This window comes from Barbus barbus (assembly GCF_936440315.1).
Source record: "Barbus barbus genome assembly, chromosome: 43".
Lineage (NCBI taxonomy): Eukaryota > Metazoa > Chordata > Actinopteri > Cypriniformes > Cyprinidae > Barbus > Barbus barbus.
Window position 1 is genome coordinate 21,569,850 of NC_136721.1, and position 19,240 is coordinate 21,589,089.

Below are 19,240 nucleotides of genomic sequence, written 5' to 3' on the forward strand. Positions count from 1 at the left end.
AGCCAACTGTGTTAGCCAACATGCCGCACAGTTACTTCATACGCTCCTCTTCTCTAACGATTATAACGGTCAGTTTTTTTTTTTTTGGAGCAATCCAAAGGTTGCAAAGCATCCTCGAATGCATATGAACACAGCTGAAAGTAAACTTAATAAACAACACAGAATTTTATTGACTCAAGTTTAGTAAAAAGTGTCAAAACACAATAACAAGCATTGGAATACAAGCCATTTTGAACACACATAATCTTTTTGAAAGACATTAGGCCAAAACTACAAACCTGAGATATGCCACAAAACTCCACAAATTGGCCATTAAATGCTAAAGAGTTTTTTTTTATTATTATTTAGAAAAATAGATTTGCAAGAAAAGACACTTTATACATTCAAGGAGCAGGACGCTTTCGTCAGGAATGTGCTGCTTGCTTCTCTACTGGTTTGTTAGTAAGACACTTGATCTGCAGTTCAGGGAGAAGATGAATAGCGACGGGGAACGTGCGAGACAGGGCGGGACAGATGGAGTAAAGAGAGAGATGAGAGCGAGGGTGTGAAAGGGAAAGCAGAGCCTCAGGCTTCCTTTTCGTCCCTTTCTTTCCGCGTTTTTGTCTTCACGGGAGCCGGCATGGTCGCGGTTCCCCCCAGCCAGTCCCAGTGGGCGAAGAAAGGTGCAAAGTTGGTGCCCGGCTGCTGATGGTGAGCGTCGTGCCGCAGCGCTCCACCCCAAAGGCCAAAGGGAATCAGACGATGCATTGCCCAAGGGAAGTCGTACCCGCAGTGGTCCTCAGTGGACACCCAGATGTTGAAGAGCATGAACGCCCAGGCGGTGAGACAGTGGCACTGGAGGAGCAAAGGATCCACAGTGGTCCAGAAGCCCACGCTGAAGAGCTCCCAAGCGGACAGGTATTGTGTAACCAGGCTGAAGGTTTGGCGATACTGGTGGTGGAGCGCGTGGAAGGTACGGTAGAGCCAGCCGACGCGGTGATGCAGCAGGTGCCACAAGTAGTACTGGAAGTCGAACACAACCGTGCAGCCCACGATTCCTAGCAGGAAGGCGGTGAGCGTGGGTGCCTCGCGGGGCAGCGGCACGGGCGGCCTCCAGAGCCACTGGGCTACGGCAGCGGGGAAGATGTAGAGCAGATGGTTGTACGTGGTGAGCGCCAAAGTGGAGCCGATGTTGGACCAGGTGACTGTGCGGTCTGGGTGGATCTGGTAGCGTCGAATGGAGGGCCAGGTGGGAGCCAGCAGGTCCAGCACGGTGTAGAAGAACACCAGCACCAGGTACATGGACACCGAGAGGATGACGGGAAAGAGCGGCGAGCGCAAGGTGCTCTCGTGGTTCTGCTGAAGGTAATCCCACATGGGCTGCAGCACAGAGCGCTCCGACAGAGCCCAGGTTGTGTTGCTGACATCCAGCATGCCACGCAGACTGCCGGGATTCATGTCCAGCTACGTGTTGTCAATGCAACAGCCAGGCTGCTGTTACTCCTGTGGCGGGATGAGGATGCTGGCAGCAGCCGGTGAAGACTTTCTCTTGTTTTAAGTGCTGGATGTGGTTTTTGTAAAAGATCTGATCTGCGCCAAATGAGGCAGGCCTTTGCGCTTCTAAAATGTATCCAAGCACCACCTCCTGCATCTGTAGCGTTTCTCTCTATCTCCCTCTCTTTCTCTCACCCCCCCACGCTCCTCTTCTCTTGGTATGGTGTGTGTGTCTGTGTGTGAACGCTCTTTTCATTGGTAGTTCGAGGATGATCCAACATTTGACCAGCTGAAACGTTCCTCATTTCTGACCTAGAAATGAGAAGAAGCAGAAATGTCTCAATAATCTTTGAAATGTCTATTTGATTTGAATCATCTGCACTGCATGTTTTAATAATCAGAGACAGAGATTGATTCATTGATGCATTGCAGTTCAAACGATGCACAAAATTTTGTAATTCGAATTTAAATGTCGTTATTAGTTCTGCGGTGTGAATGTATTTATGCAAGAACCACAATCAAGAATCAAGACATGTAGCATGCATTTGAATGTGCACAATAAGGTTTTTTTTTTTTCAGGTTTTATGCATTTAGCTGCTTTAATAATATTTGTGTAACAGGTGGATTTTGAAACGTATATAGCAACTGACCTCAACATTACAGCATTTCAGGAGTTTCACCACATTATCTCATTTCCTGTTGCAGCTTCTAAAACCTATTAATATAAATTAATTAGCATGACATTAACATAAACTGACATTACACAACATTCCCATTAATATTCATATGTTTGTCTGGCTAGACTTGAGTAAATGCATCATAAACAACAACCCATCTCTGTATAAGGATGAGTAGGCCTGTGCAGCCTAGTTTCTCTCGCTTTTTTCTTTCTGTCTCTCATTAATCATAGCTTTTTTGTCAGGCCTTCACAGAGATGAAAAGCCCTTGTTTATATTTTGACGTTTTTTAGACCAGGAAGTTGCAGTTGGGTGTCACTGTGGTCATGCATAAATCTCTCTACAGAATAAAGTTAGTTTGTTCGAACAGAAAGAAGCAAAGAGCAGGACAGGGCAGACAGCCACTGAACTGCTCTCTATGGAGTCATTAATGATCCACTTCTCACGCAAAAAACATCCTCCATGATAGGGACAACAGCATTTTTTGATTTGTATGTTTTGTTTTCAGTCTATATATCTGTAAACTAATTATTAGTACAGGATGCATGAATAAATCACAGAAATTTGTGTGAAAGGCTGGATACAAGCACTGAATAAAACTATGAATCATTTGTGAGTCACTTACAGACTGATTGACATGAGATGCAGTGCGTTAATGCTTAAAGGTGAAGTGTACATTTTTTTTAAGCTTTCAACTGACATAATGTAAGCTATTCATATCAGTGCATATAAATTATGGTGATTAATTTGCATCGACTCTGTAATCCAACAAGAACATATTAAGTATGAAATATATTATTTCTTGTTTTATAACATAAAATGTATGCAGGTTTGAAATGAGTACATTTCATTTTCATGTCAGCTGTTCCTTTATAATACATAATGTTTTGCATTAAAGGAATAAGTTACACAAAAATTTAAATTTACTCACCCTCAGGCCGTCCAAGAAGTAGATGAGTTTGTTTCTTTATTGGAACAGATTCAGAGAAAATGAGCATTACATGACTTGCTCACCAATGGATCCGCTGCAGTGAATGGGCGCCGTCAGAATGAGAGTTCAAACGGCTGATAAAAACATCATAATAATCCACAAGTAATCCACACCACTCCAGTCCATCAATTAACATCTTGTTAAAGGCTGCATTTGTTAAGGCATTTTAACTCTAAACTGTCGTTCCTGGCCAAAATACGAGCCCATGATACATAAAAAATTGTTTCCACAGTGAAAAAGACCATCCACTGTTATCCTCTCATATCATATCAAAATCCACTAACGTATTCATTTAAAACGGTTGGGCTGTTTTCTCTTGTAAACAGTGCTTGATCTGTGCACATTTCTCTCCTGATTCAGACGAGACAACTTTTTCACTGGAGAAATCAATATTATGGACAGAGGATTTATATTTTTGCTTGAAGCAATGGTTTAAAGTTAAAAATATCTTGATGAATTTGTTTCTTGCAAACAGACAGCTTTTCACTTCAAAAGATTTAATTGATTGACTGGAGTGGTGTGGATTATTGTGATGTTTTTATCAGCTGTATGGACTCTCATTCTGACGGCACCCATTCACTGCAGAGGATCCATTGGTGAGCAGGTGATGTAATGCTAATTCTCCAAATCTGTTCCAATGAAAAAACATACTCATATATATCTTGGATGACCTGAGGGAGAGTACACTGTCAGCAAATGTCATATATGGAACTATTTATTTAACATAAAAGTGAAGTTTTCAGTATTTTGTGTTCTGGTGAGACTTGAACTGGCATTGTTTCTCATCACAGATGCTCAAGTCAAAGCCACTACAGCTTGAGGGAGGTTTCAGCTTGGTTGAATGGCTGGGAAGAGCCTTCAGGAGCACCAGGATTAGCTGTCCAGTCCTGTAGCTGCTCAAGTTGCTCATCATCATCTGGTTGCAGTGAGTTGTCTATAAATTCTAGCCTGCAGCTCTTATATAGCATGCGGCATGATACAGACATTTCACATTTGCTGTTTAGGAATTTACATTGCAACAGACCTGTCGCAATATTTATTTACCTGTGCAGATTACCTATGCGAGAATTAGGTTGTTAAATTAGGATAATGGGTTAGTTATGGGAGCAAATTCTCTTACCTGGCAAAATAGATAGTCTCTGTAGATGAACAGCCTTGGTAACTGGTTTGTTTCTTGAGCAGCAAATCAGCATATTAGAATGATCCCTAAAAGATCATGTGACACTGAAGACTGGAGTAATGATGCTGAAAATTCAGCTTTGCATCACAAGAATAAATTACATAAAAACAAATATTCAAATAGAAATCAGTTATTTTAAATTCTAATTATATTTCACAATATTACCATTTGATCAAATACATGCAGCCTTAAAAAAATAAAAAATCTCACGGACCACAAACTTTGAATGGTAGTGTCAGTTGTTTCCAATTCAAAATTTTAATAAAAACTTCCAGAGTATCTCAATGATAAGAAACTATCACTGGTACTTACAAAGCTGAGCCACTAGAGGTCAGAAACACATTGCCATTAAAACAGCAGATCACAACGAGCTGCCTGTCCTCTCAAGTTGTGATGAAACTACCATGTTGTGCTGTTTACTGTAATGGTGTTTAGACAACTGCAGTGAATGCATGAACACTGAGACATTATATGAAAAAAATTAAGGATCTGTGTGTGACTCTTTTGGTCACTGCCCTCCAGCACAGTAAATTCAATAGATTTCTCTCACTCTGATTCACACAGTAGAAGGGAAACGTTTCATCATCTTAATGAATGGAAAACACTTTTAGCTTACAGGGATGGGGGTGAAACACACCTGAGCCTCGTCCTGACCCCCCCTCTGCTCTCCTTCAGGTGAGATCTGGAGTCAAAAATAGACACGTCTTCATCCTTGGAGAGAAAGAGAGATCTAGAAACACTATTATCTTTTAGGGGGGGAAACTGTTCTGAACGCATATTAAATAAATAAATAATTTATAGTCTTAGGTTTGAAGTTCTCTTAGACCCAAGAGTAACTCCATGGGATTAATACCGTAGTTTTAGGAAAACAAGGACGCCGCGTACGTCATCAAGTCCCATTCCTTCGAGCAATAATAGTTGTGACGTAAACGCCTTTGCTTGGAGGATGTTGCTGGATTTTCCAGTCGAAGCACTGAACCTTTCTGAACAAGCTGAAACAGACAAACATGCAGAAAGTACAGAACAAAAATGGTCTGTTCACACTGACTGTGAATAACAACTATCCCATTCATACTGTTAACTATACATAGGCCTTTAAAAATTGTAATAACCAATAGGGAAGTCCACATCATAATAACGGTATAGCCACCCCTTATGAAAATAACCATAGTTTTACTACAAATAAACCATGGTTATCGTGGTAGTTATACCATGCTAATCACAAATTAACCATGGTTTTCACACTAGCGATAGTTTAACCATGGTAAAACTGTGGTTATACAAATGTGACCAATATGCCAAAAAAACATGGTTACTACACTTTTCTTACCATGGTTAATTTTCATGACAGTTGGAATCACTTTTAGAATGATTTTTCCGGGGGATGGACAACAAATACATTGACAGCCAATCAGAATCCAAACACGGTCACTTTAAAGAGCTTGAGCATCTAAAGTAATTTTATGCCATTTCAGAATAGTACACTAACTAATATGGCAAATGGCTTTTATTTCTTTCCAGCACTTTGCCCAAACAATTGTTTTAGGTGAATGTTGACCAGGTACGAAATTCCACAAAAAGTCCAGGTTGCTTTACAGCCACAACAAATGCATGTGTACAGCTATCCACTGTGTTATATTTATGACAGTGAATTCTGAACTAACTGTAGTGGGCTTAAAGTCACAAAAATACACTTTTTATGCGGCAGACAACAAAACTGAGGCACGGACTTATAATAAACACAATGCTATCATGTTGAAGTTAATGTAGTCATGATTATAGCTATTATTCTTTGTGTGAATGGGCCTTAAGAATTAAGGTCATTGCACACTAAGACCAAAATTTTCGCACATTAAAAAATAAATACGCCTTCATATTGTGTCAATCACGTTTACACACTGCCTCCGAAACTTTCGTCTGTCTTAAAAAAAAAATGGATCAGGTTTGATTTTCTGCGTTTTTGAATCCATAGCAAGCATTTTGAGAAAAAAGAAAAAAGGCGTACAAAAATTTTGGACTCAGTGTGCAAAGACTTTTAAGCCACATACTGTATGTGACCATGGACCACAAAAACAGTCATAAGTGTCCATTTTTCAGAATTGAGATTTATACATCACCTGAAAGAATAAATTAATAAATAAGCTTTCCATTGATGTATGGTTTGTTAGGATCGGACAATATTTGGCCAAGATACAACTATTTGAAAATCTGTAATCTGAGGGTACAAAAAAAAATGGAGAAAATCGCCTTTAAAGTCGTCCAAATGAAGTTCTTAGCCATGCATATTACTAATCAAAAATTAAGTTTTGATATATTTACGGTAGGAAATTTACTAAATATCTTCATGGAACATGATCTTTACTTAATGTCCTAATGATTTTTGGCATAAAAGAAAAATCAATAATTTTGACCCATACAATGTATTTTTGGTTATTGCTACAAATATACCCCAGCGACTTAAGACTGGTTTTGGGGTCCAAGGTCTCACATGCCCAACCATATAGGGAGAATTCAAGTAAATTGGGATGCTTTTTGCCATCAAGGTGACTGAGGATGAAAATGGCCCAATTATCCTAAATAAACCGTATGTATATCACAACTGAAAACACAATCAGAAAACAACCTTAAAACATATCCTTCTCTCTCCATCTGCGTTTAGATTCTAGTACTGGTCTTCTAGTACTATGAATCACTAATAATCACATGATTAAATAAATAAGCTCCAGTCACGTGATAAGCCAAGTACAGAATCTTAATAATAGTCTCTTATCTTCTCTCTCGCTCACTCTCTCATTCCCAGACAGAGGTAATAGGCTTTGTTATTTGATCAGTTGCAATGACTTAATGACCAGAATTAGAGCTCTTTTATGCGCCCGACAGAGATGCTGATGAAACGCTTTTAGAGGGACTTGATAAGGAAAGCTTCCCTCTAATCATATTTAATTAAACCTGCACCATTTGTGCAGTGGACAAGAATGAAATCAAATCATGTGAATTGTCAGATTCCACAGCTCCAGCCGTATTGACATATAGGGGTGGGCCCTTTTGACTCTGGGCAGGCAGTTTACAGAGGCCCCATGCGGGGTCCCAGGGATGCCTGGGGGGCCTCTGTCATTTCTAGTTGCCAAAATGTCATGCCATCTCCATTAACATAATCACAAAGGCATTTCCTGTAAATAAGTAATGTTTAAAATCACATTGTCTTTCTCTTTTAATGTTTTGCATTTTTCTAGCTTCTGTTTTACTTTAGCATGAATTTCTTGGTTTGTTTGCTATAGATGGATTGGTGCTGTCAACCGGCATGATCTTTCTGATGAAGCAGGTTGACCAAAAGTTTCTGAATCAGCCTAGTAAATGTTTAGGGTCAGTAACATCTTTTAATGCTTTTGATTGAGCTTGATTTGATCAGCAATGCAGCATTTATTTGATCCGAAATACTGTACAAAAATGTCAAAATTGTGAAATATTATTACTATTTAAGATACTATTTTCTATTTGAATATATTTTAAAATGCATTATTACTGTAAACAAAACAGATTTTTCAGCTTCATTATTCTTGTCCTCAGTGTCACTTCAGAAATCCGATCCTTCAGAAATCATAATAATATACTGATTTTGGCTTAAGAAATGTTCTTATTAGGCCTATTATCAATGTTGAAAACAGTTGTGCTGCTTCATATTTTTGTGAAAACAGTGATACGTTTTTTCAGGAAAGAACAGTTCAAAAGAACAGCATTTATTTGAAATTATCATGTTTTGTAACATTCTAATTGTCCTTTCTAATTGAATTTAATGCATTCTTTATTAATGACAGTATTATTTTCAAACTTCTGAATGATAGTGTATTGATGGCGTTAAATTATATTATTAACAGATTATTATGGTCATTTATTTTAAGGAAAAATGGCAGCTTTCAAATGTTATCCGTTTCAAAATTCTAAAAACGTTGAATGAATAACAATGAAGAAAAAATATTTGGAAACTGTGTTTGTAATGATTTAATGGATAATTGTTCAGTTTGTGCGTGAGTGTGTGTGTGTGTGTGTGTGCATGTTTATGTGGTTTATGAGGACACAAATTTGTATAATGACAGAGGTATTACAATATGAAGGTGGTTTATGAGGACACTGCCTATGTCCCCGTAATTCAAAAGGCTTAAAAAACATACTAAATGGTGTTTTTTTGAAAATCTAAAAATGCACAAAGTCTCCTGTGAGGGCTAAGTTTAGGTGTAGGGTTGGTGTAGGGCAATAGCACACACAGTTTGTTCAGAATAAAAACCATTACGCCTATGGAGAGTCCCCATAAACCACAAAAACCAACGTGTGTGTGTGTGTGTTTGTGTGTGTGTGTGTGTGTGTGTGTGTGTGTGTGTGTGTGTGTGTGTGTGTGTGTGGAGGACTCTCAGGAGGCCGTTGCTCTATTTGGAGTGTGTTTTCAGTGCAGGTGTGTGGCAGGGTGCGGATTGAGATCACAGGGTTACTATGGTACAACACCTGAGCTATCGTACATCGTCACGACAACAAAGGAGGGTCTTTCCTGCACAGGTTACTCAAAAACAACTTCATCCACTCCTGAAGACACCAACACACAGAACTTCACTTCTCAGCTCTCAACGAGGTAAGACACATTTTTCTCTTTGCCAGGAAACTTTAGACTTCAGTTATTATTGCAAAGATGTCCAATAACTTGTTAAAATGAAGTTTGTGCTTTTAAAATTATTTTTAACCTTGCCGTGGGAGTACCATTGGAGATTGATGGTACTTTGATGTACATCACGGTACTGAATGATTATTATATTGTGTGCCCTAGTACTGACATTCTGCCATGTCCAAAAAAAATTTATAAAATAGTATGACACTTTTGAAAAATATGGCCACAAAATAGTTATGCATGACTAGCAGCGGGTCGGTCTGAAGTGAACGTGTCTCCTGTTTGCTCCACAGGTGCTCTGCAGCAGTAATGCCCAGTAAACTGGAGGGAGCCATGGATGCGCTCATCACCGTCTTTCACAACTACTCAGGGAGCGAGGGAGACAAATACAAACTCAGTAAAGGAGAGCTGAAGGAACTTCTCAACAGCGAACTCACCGACTTCCTCATGGTTAGCATTCAGAACTTTCACAACAAATTTCAAAGCTTAACTTGAATATAATCTGGCTTTTATCAGAGTTCATTTGTTATGGGCCTGCATTGTAAAATTAATACAACTAATCGTAATCCAAACTGGAAAAGCAAAGAGACATACAAAAACATTTATATGTATGTACATTTACAAGAATTATTATTATTATTATTATTATTATTATTATTTTATAAAATATATATACATTTTGATAATTTTTTGTATATATTACAAAAAATAATGTATACTATATATTTTGTTTGTTTGTTTTTAATAATTTAATTGATAAATAGAATGTATACAATATAATAATAATAATTTTTATTCATTAATTTACAAAATATAGAAATATTTTACTAAATTAAAAGATATCCTTATTAATATTCATTTGTATATTTATTAATAAAAAATAATGTACACTATATATACATAATTAATAAAGATAAATAATATATATATATACATATATATATATATATATAAAATATATGACCTGACACTTAAAAATTACTTTTGTTAATGCAAATATTTAAATGAATAAAATAAGCTACTGCAATAAGTTACATGACAAAGAAAAAAATATTTTTTATAATCCAGGTTTATTTTGGATTTCTGCAGTGTGTATAGAAAATAAATGTATTACGCTATGGATATTTATGAATGCATTTGCGACCTTTTTTGCAAGCATTTATGGAAATTGAGGTTTATTTTGGTTTTCTCATCAGGAAATGAATTTAAATCATGTGTAATCTTTTGACCTAATATCACATGAGAGCTGTTATATGAACACACACCCAGAGCGAGAGGGAAACTTACCGTGGAGTTCAAAGCACTCCCTTTCCTTCAAGAAAACAGCCCATAACATCACCTCACTGACTGCTTATTCAACCATACATAATGCTTTAATGCCATCTATTGAGATTTGAGATCTCATCTTGACATGCAGCACGTACCCTGCTCTTACTGCATGCATTAATATGTGCGCATCTGAGTGAGCTTTTGGCTCCGGCGTGTTGATTAGTGATAATGATTTGGTTAATTTCGCAATAAACTTTTCATGTCGTTTACTGTGTTTGCGTTGAATTCATTTCCTGTGTGCACAGCCGTGTAATTTCAGCTCACACACTGGGAAAGGCCACTTGGTGAGCTGGCTGAAAATCTGAGGAAATGCATTAAATTAATTATTTCTTTCCCATCAGATACAATATCTTTCCATAAAACTGACCCCATTCATGATTAGGAAACTTTATCTGAATCTCAGTGAGACAAAAGTTCAGGAAACCAGTGCTTGGGTCAAACAGCATCCTGGTGTGTCTCTCTGACGAATCCATGCAGGTCTTTGGGGATTTGAGCAGTGTGTGTGTGTGTGTGTGTGTGTCGAGAGGAAAATAAGTTCCCTCTTTGAGTGAATCTTATAAACCTGGAAAGAACAAACCTAGATCATAGTCATACCGAAATTAAAATAAATTATTTTTTTATTTTACTTTATTATTATTATTTCTTTTAAATGTGTACTATTTTTAGTAATAAAAAATTAATTGCTGCAGAAAAAGCCTATTTTAGGACTATTAGGAGTTCTGCATTATATATTCATTATTGTTATGTAAAAATTCACATTCTCATGATTTTAATGCAAAGATTATAATAAAATAATAAATAAATAAATAAATAAAATATTATTATATATATTATAGTTTAAAATAATTTTATACATTTAATAATAATAAATAATTTAGAGCATTTAGCATAAAGCTATAGATAGATAGATAGACAGATAGAATGAAAGAACGATAGATAGATAGATAGATAGATAGATAGATAGATAGATAGATAGATAGATAGATAGATAGATAGATAGATAGATAGATAGATAGATAGATAGATAGATAGATAGATAGATAGATCTAAAAATGCATTAGTGTGTTTGTGTGTGTGTATGTGTATATATATATATATAAGTATGTGTGTATTTTCTTTGAATAGAACATTTTGACAGGTTAGTTTTTGTTGTAATGTGTTCATACTGTTTTAAATAACATATTATGCTAATTTATACTAATGATACAGTTAAATGCAACTGGGGAAAAAAGAAAACTGCAAAGTAAAATGTTTTGATTGCATTAGCATTATGAGGACAAATGTGCTTAATTGTCATGCAAATAACATCTCAATGCAACAAAATTTTAATGGTTCAAAAAACAGGCTTTTCTTTCCGTTACATAACATAATTTCTCATTTTCTTCATTTCATTTTTGGGATGAAATATGAGCTGGCTGTGTTTTTGTGAGATGTGGGTCTCAGCTGTGTACGCATCATCAGAAGGAGGCTGTTGCTTACGCTTCATCAATTACTGGCTGGAACACAGCCCGATATAGACTCGCACCTCTCCCTCGCCACAACACACACACGCTCTCCAGGGAGTGTGTACTGTAACGTTAGGAGGCAGAAAGAGTAGTGAGTGAGATGTTAAACTGTGTCTGGTGGCTTCATGTGTTAACCACACACACACACACACACACGCACACACACACACACAGATAGGTTACCAGCATCACCACTGGGACAAACGGCCAGTGGGTTTTGCCAATAGTGCTCACGTGGAATGAATGTCAGGATAGACAGATGGACATCCATGAGATGGATCTGATGATCTTTTTTGAATGGTCTGGAAACATACTGTTACAACAGTATCAATGTGTCATGAACTGCTCCAAGACACAAAGGCAGAGGATCCAAATGCAGTGTATTTAAAGAAGGGTAAACCACAAACAGAGTCCAAAAACAGGCAAAGGTCATACACAGGTGATCAGTCCAAACAATAACAACAGGGCAAAAACAGACAAAGGGTTAATCCAAAAGACAGGCAGAGTAACAGGAGCAAGAACCAGAAGAAACATGGAACAAGGCATAGAATTGCAGCAATGACACACACAAGACTTCACTATAACAAAATGAGCCAGACTCATACAGGGTGAGCAGACAGGGTAAATGAGACACAGGTGCAAACAGTGAGTGCTTATGAGGCCGGGAAAAGGATTATGGGAAATTAAGTCTTTGATGGAGTGGTAGAAATCTGGGATGGATTGCCCTCTAGCGAAGCTCACGGGCACTCCAGCTAGAGATCGTGACACAATGACAGTGTTAGTGCTCATATAAAAACAAATGGCGCTTTTCCACTGCGTGGTACGACTCGGCTCGGCACGGTTCAGAACGGCACGGCACGGCTCAGTTCGGCTCAGTCTGCATTTCCACTGCAGTTTAGTACCGCTTTCGAGTGGGCGGGATTATTCACATGTCATTATAGTCGCACCGCCTCTACTGCTGTGACTTTTGAAAAACGTTTTAATTCCGCATCACTCCATCAAGCTCTAGCTGGATCCGCTCCTCGACTATCAACGAGAGGAACGTCTGTACTTCCTCAGCAGACAACGAAACAGCCATTTTTTTGGTTGTTAAAAGAAAGGTGCGCTCATTCAAAACGGTTGTATTCGATCCTTCACTGGCTGTTCTGATTTAAATCTAGCCGGTCAGTTGTGTTTCGTGCCGCAAATTCAATGATGCAGGCAGTGACGATTTTCTCCGACCAATCACTGATTGGCAGAGTTTACACGTCACGTTTTGGTAACAGTACAGCTGGCTTGGTACCTCGGCTGAGGTGGTACTAAAAAAATGACCAGGTACTGTACCCAGTGGAAAACCCCCCAAAAGCCATACTGAACCGTACCATGCAGTGGAAAAGCACCAAAACATATACCCAAAATTAAGCAATTTTATTTGAAAGTATATCTATAAGAAAGTATATATATATATTAGTGGTGCATCGCGATTAATTGCATCCAAAATAAAAGCTTTTATTTATATAATATATCTGTGTGTACTGTATATATTTATTATGTATATATAAATACACACACATGCATGTATATATTTAAGAAAAATATGTTACGTTTATACAGTATATTAAATATTTTTATATATAACAAATTATATGAATATATGTACATGTAAATATTTCCTAAATATATACTGTATGTGTGTATTTATATATACATAATAAATATATACAGTACACACAGATATATTGTGTAAATAAAAACTTTTGTTTTGGATGCAATTAATCATTTGACAGGACTAATATATATATATATTCACACTATTTGTATAGAACATTTTGTTAATTTTTGTAATGTCTGTTTACTTAATTTTTATTTAAATTAATTATTAAATGCAAAAAAAGAAGTAGAATGTTATGATGGCATTTTGATTACAGGGCCAAATGTGCTATATGTATGTATACAGTATTATATGAAAATATTACATATAATTTTGACCAATCAGCATCCAGTACCAAAATCATTTGTGTGTAAATGCACAATATGACATTCACATGTTTCAAACTGTGCTGAGTTGCTTTGTTTGTTCTGCCTTTGTTTAGTCTCAGAAGGACCCCCATCTAGTGGAAAAGATCATGAACGATCTGGACTCCAACAAGGATAATGAGGTCGACTTTAACGAGTTTGTGGTGCTGGTGGCAGCGCTGACGGTTGCATGCAATGACTTCTTCCAGGAACAACAGAAGAAGAAAGGCAAAGATGAAAAGAAAGGCAAATGAAATGGATGCATGAAATTACCTGCACGTGTAATGCTCTATGATGCGTTAAAGCGTTTGTTAAGAACCAGACCACATGTCCTTATGTTAGCTGTTTACTGTCAATCCTTGGTTTGTATCAAAAGCAAACTGACCATTAAATAACAATGAATTATATTTAATTTGTTTAAAATTATGTATTTTTTCTGAAATGAAAGGATGTACTTATAAACTGAAAGCTGGTCTTTATTATCATATATCTGTAGAATACAGTGGATCTGATAGTGTGTAGATGTCTATATCTTCTGCTTCTATGTTCCTCTTATATTTTTTTCACTCATTAAATCATAAAACCTAAGCTGAATAATGTTGTTTCTCTCATTTCGCAGTAATGAGATTTCACAGTACGCACTGAATACTGCTTACTGTTTGTTTTAAATGGTATCTTATATATATATATATATATATATATATATATATATATATATATATATATATATATATATATATATATATATATATATATATATATATATATATATATATATATATACACACATTTAAAACTAAATGGTAATATTTTAATTACTATTTATATAATTGAAAAAAATTAAATGTGAAAAACTAATGAAAATAACAAAAAACTACAGAATGTCACATTTTATTATTGGGTGATTCAACACATAGATGTTTTACCAGCTAAGAAGTTCAGCACTTTTAGAGTTTCATCCCTCTATCTGATGTGAGCATAAGTATTGGAGCAGTTGCCTCACAGGTCTTTCTAAGTGATCAGCTGTGTCCTGTTTCATTAATTCTGCAGATATTAAAAGCAGGGAATGTGTCGTATTAGTTATATCCATTACTTCTGTATTATGAATCTTGCATTCGATGATGACACACACAAACCAGGATGAAGATGAGGGAGCTGACTTTGAGAGAAAAGCAAGATATTTGGATGCTAAAAGAAAAGAGAAAGTCAATTAGAGCTATAGCAAAAACAAAGGGCATGGAGAAATCAAGAGTTTGGAAACCACCAGCGACACCAGCAACCAACAACTACCTGATCGGCTGAGAAAACAACAGAAGTTGATGACAGACAAATCATAAAAGCTGTGAAAATGAACCCTAAAAGACGTGTCTGTAAAATCACCAACAACTTCCAGAAAGCTGGGGTGATGCTCTGACAATCTACTGTCCTCAGGAGACTTTGACACAGAATTACAGATGCTACACAGCAAGATGCAAACCTCTGACCAGCACCAAAAATAGAAAGGCAAGATTAGAGTTTGCAAAAAAGCACAAAGGTGAGCCAGAAGAGTTTTGCAACTGTGTTTATGGACCGATGATACAAAGATGAACCTTTATCTAAGTGATGGGAAAGCAAAAATGGGGATAAAAAAAGGGAACTGCAAATGATCCCAAGCATACAGCCTCATCTGTAAAGCATGGTGGAGGTGGTGTCATGGCATGGGCATGTATGGCTGCCTCTGGAACAGGCCCTCTCAACTTTACTGATGACTTAATGTATGATGACAGTAGCAGAATGAATTTGGAAGGGTACAAAACCATCTTGCCTACCAATATTCAAGAAAATGCACCCAGATTCATTGGGAAGTGCTTCATATTGCATCAGGACAATGACCCAAAACACCCTGCCAGTTCAGTCAAGGAATTTATAAGGGCAAAGAAATGGAAAGTCTTAGATTACCCAGGTCAATCTCCGGATTTAAATCTGATTGAACATGAATTTCACCAGCTGAAGAGGAGAGTAAAGGCAGAAACTCCCCAAAACAAGCAACAATTGGAATTGGCTGCATTAAAGGCTGGGAAAAGTATTTCAGAGGATGAGACCAAGAGTCTGGTGATGTCTATGGGTCACAGACTCACTGCTGTGATTGTGCGCAAGGGATCTGCAGCTAAATAATAGCTTTTAATCTTTTATATCTGCCTTTTGTTCAACTGTCCCAATACTTAAGATTTGTCTCTTATTCATATTTTAATCATATTTGCAAATGTCTTGACTCCACAGCCAGCAAAGCAATTTTGTCTTTACCAATACTTATGTGTGTGTGTGTGTGTGTGTGTGTGTGTGTGTGTGTGTGTGTATATTAATAAATAGTAACAAATAATAGTAAAATAGCACTGGTATCAGTCATTATTTCATATATATATATATATATATATATATTTGTGAACTAAACACTCATTTCCAAACAAAACATTAGTCCAAACAAAAAATTAGTCCATATAACAAGTTAAAAATCACAGCTGAAATAACATCTGTTTTATTCATAACACTATAAGGTTAATTTAAGAGCATTGCATTGTGGGATACATGACTTCTGTGTTGATGCGCTGTCGTTAATTTTCACCAAATGTATCTTTTGCTGTCCACAGAAGAAAGTCATACAGGTTTTGAATGACGTGAGTGTGCGTAAATAATGGTGTTCTTTTCAATTTTGGTTAAACTATCACTTTTACGGTTATGGGGTTTGACAGGAATTCAGTCCATTTAGTTCATTTTGATCCAGGAATACATAATACTTTATCACTCTGCTATCAGCACTATGAAGTGAAACCATGCACTGGATGACCATGTGTTCTTGTGCTTTATAGTCCATCTTAAAGGTTTGAAGTGTCTGTGTTGGGAAATACATCAGACAAAAGGCAGGTTATTTATCAGAAGTCTTGTTTTTCCTCCAAACACTGCTGTGCTTCAGTAACGACTTCAGAAACATTTCATTTCCGTTGTCTGTCCCTCAGCACTGTGCTTCATCTTCTCTCTATAGAGCACTTGATATTCTCTCCAGAGCTCTGCTCACTGTATGACGCACTTTCTCCTGAGCGTCTGTCTCTGTCCCGTGCACTGGTATCAGTGATAAGTGTGCTAATAATGAAGCTCACTGCGTAAAATGTCATTTTAATTAACAGGCACCATACTGTAATTGCATTATGACATTATTGGATAAGAGTGTTTGATTTTTATGAGTGCACATTTCCAACTGAGGTGCATATACTCAGTTTTTCTGCTCAGTGACTGGATGCAATGTGATTAAAATAAAACTTTTATGGCTTTTAGTCCATGTCTGGCAGTTTTGAAGCATTATCTATAAGCTAGTGTGTGTGTGTGTGTGTAAAGTTATATATATTTATATATATGGTTACAATAAATTATATAGTTATTATATTTAGGGCCCAAGCCAGTAAGGCGCAGGGCCCTATTGTTCTTCTAAGGATTATTATTTTTTTTTTTTTATTTTTTTTTTATTTTTTTATTTTTTTTTATTTCAATCATCCGGGCACTTTTGGGGGCCTTAACGTGCCCGAAAACTCTCGAAAATTGGCACGCACGTTGGAACCTGCGGCCATTAGGACGCCGCTGAGGCTGGGACCCGGGCGTGGCACAGGGGCTCTACGGCGCCCCCTGGAAAATTGTCAGAAAGCTTGATGTATAGCTCACACATACTTGCACGTATTCATATGAAACTCGGTACACATATAGAACTCATTGAGCCGAACAACTTCCGCGCAGCATGTCATAGGCTCCGCCCAACAGGAAGTCGGCTATTCAGGGCTGTTTAAAAAGCGCATGCTCTGGAATTTGATATACTCCTCTGAGGATTTCCATACGATTGCCACCAAACTCGGTGAACATGATCTCAAGACATTGGGGACGCTAAATTGCGAAGATATTTTTGATATGTCGAACGGTTTGCCCGTGGCGAGGCGATGAAGTTATGGCGAAAAATGAGACCCAGGAAATGCCTAATAACGTCCACATACATTGTATGATGTATATCAAACTTCAGTGATTTGTTCGTTGTATGATGCCGATCGGATAGATGTGACTATTATGACTGAAAGTTATAGCGCCACCAACTGGCTGCAGGAAGTGTGTCGTTTTCAAAATGCTTTGAATTCAGCATCTTCTTTTACCTCGATTTGCTTCAAACTTCACCAGAATAATGTCAAAACACGGCCGATGTAAAACTGTGAAGGGAATATTGATATCTAAAATTATGTTGCCATGGCAACGTGTCAAAGTTGAAAATTCGTTTCCGGTGATTTTGAGGCAGATAACATGTTTAGAATGTCATGAAACTCAACACACATATCAGTATTAATGATAGTTAGACACTGGAAAAAGCTCATAAACGGGCGTGGAAGAGACACTCTATAGCGCCACCTTTTGTCAAAAATGAGGGGGTTAGTTTTAGCTACAGACACCAAACTCGGTACATAAATTGTTCTTATTAATCCGGACAATTTTCTAATTTACAGTCATTAGCTACGACCAACAGGAAGTCGGCTATATTTATTTTAATGTGGGTTTTTTTTAAAAACGGGCTGTAAACAAATTAATACTCCTCCAAGCAGAAACACGGAAATCACACCAAACATTTTTTATCATGATGCCAAAATACTGAAGATGCTAAATTGCGGACGGATTTAGGATATCTTGAACGATGATTTAATGGCAATTTATTAAAGTTACAGTAAAAAAGATAATTTTTTTTTTTTTTTATCTTTTAAGAGCAGCTTCCAAACACTTCATAAAAAATTACATACACAGAACAATACAGTCTGAGGATATGTGATTAATTTCATGAATTTACAATACACTATGCTTAGGAGAAAATTTAAAAACTATCAGAGAGCTCTTAGACTGCTTCTGAGTGAGAGATCCCTGTCAGCCTGCAGCTGAGTGAGGGGTGGGGTGGGGTGGGGTGTGAGTGACTGTGTGAGTGACTGTGTGGATTGAGGAGCTGGGTGAGAGAGAGAAAGAGAGAGAGGGTCTGTTTTTTAAAATCTTTAAAAAATGCTTATAAATCATTAAATAAGGTCTCAATTCTTAACATTAGGAAATGCATTAATTAACGTGAACTAACAATGAAAAATATATTTTTACATCATGTTAATTCTTCCATGATAGTATGAACTAACAAAGAACAATTTTTTTAAAGCATTTATTAATCTTTTTAATGTTAGAAAAATAGTCATGTTCAAAAGATAAACTTTCAAATGTAATAATATATTAACACATTTTGGAATTAATATTGATCAACATTAAATGGTATATAATTATTAATGTTTATATATATATAATGATAGCTACAGACACCAAACTCGGTACATAAATTGTTCTTATTAATCCGGACAACTTTCTAATTTACAGTCATTAGCTACGACCAACAGGAAGTCGGCT

The 19,240-nt window shown here is 36.9% G+C and overlaps 2 protein-coding genes across 2 annotated transcripts; one reads left to right on the forward strand and one right to left on the reverse strand.

Annotated features, from left to right (window-relative positions):
* Positions 1–157: 157 nt before the first annotated feature.
* LOC306862103 (cholesterol 25-hydroxylase-like protein 2) lies at positions 158–1,628 on the reverse strand. Its single transcript, XM_079404738.1, has one exon. It carries the CDS (start codon positions 1,435–1,437, stop codon positions 565–567), a length of 873 nt encoding a protein of 290 aa, XP_079260864.1. The 5' UTR covers positions 1,438–1,628; the 3' UTR covers positions 158–564.
* Positions 1,629–3,962: 2,334 nt separating this feature from the next.
* On the forward strand, positions 3,963–14,396 carry LOC306862361 (protein S100-Z). Its single transcript, XM_079405125.1, has 4 exons — positions 3,963–4,066; positions 8,722–8,942; positions 9,269–9,425; positions 13,882–14,396. The coding sequence occupies exons 3-4, from the start codon at positions 9,285–9,287 to the stop codon at positions 14,056–14,058; spliced, it is 318 nt and encodes a 105-aa protein (XP_079261251.1). The 5' UTR covers positions 3,963–4,066; positions 8,722–8,942; positions 9,269–9,284; the 3' UTR covers positions 14,059–14,396.
* The last annotated feature ends 4,844 nt before the right edge of the window (positions 14,397–19,240 follow it).

What these genes read in the sequence shown, in the direction of transcription:
- LOC306862103 (XM_079404738.1), bottom strand. Translation starts at nt 1,437, where the DNA reads ATGAATCCCGGCAGTCTGCGTGGCATGCTGGATGTCAGCAACACAACC.
- LOC306862361 (XM_079405125.1), top strand. Translation starts at nt 9,285, where the DNA reads ATGCCCAGTAAACTGGAGGGAGCCATGGATGCGCTCATCACCGTCTTT. An exon ending in AACTCACCGACTTCCTCATG is followed by an intron (nt 9,426 to 13,881) that starts GTTAGCATTCAG and finishes GCCTTTGTTTAG; the next exon opens with TCTCAGAAGGACCCCCATCT.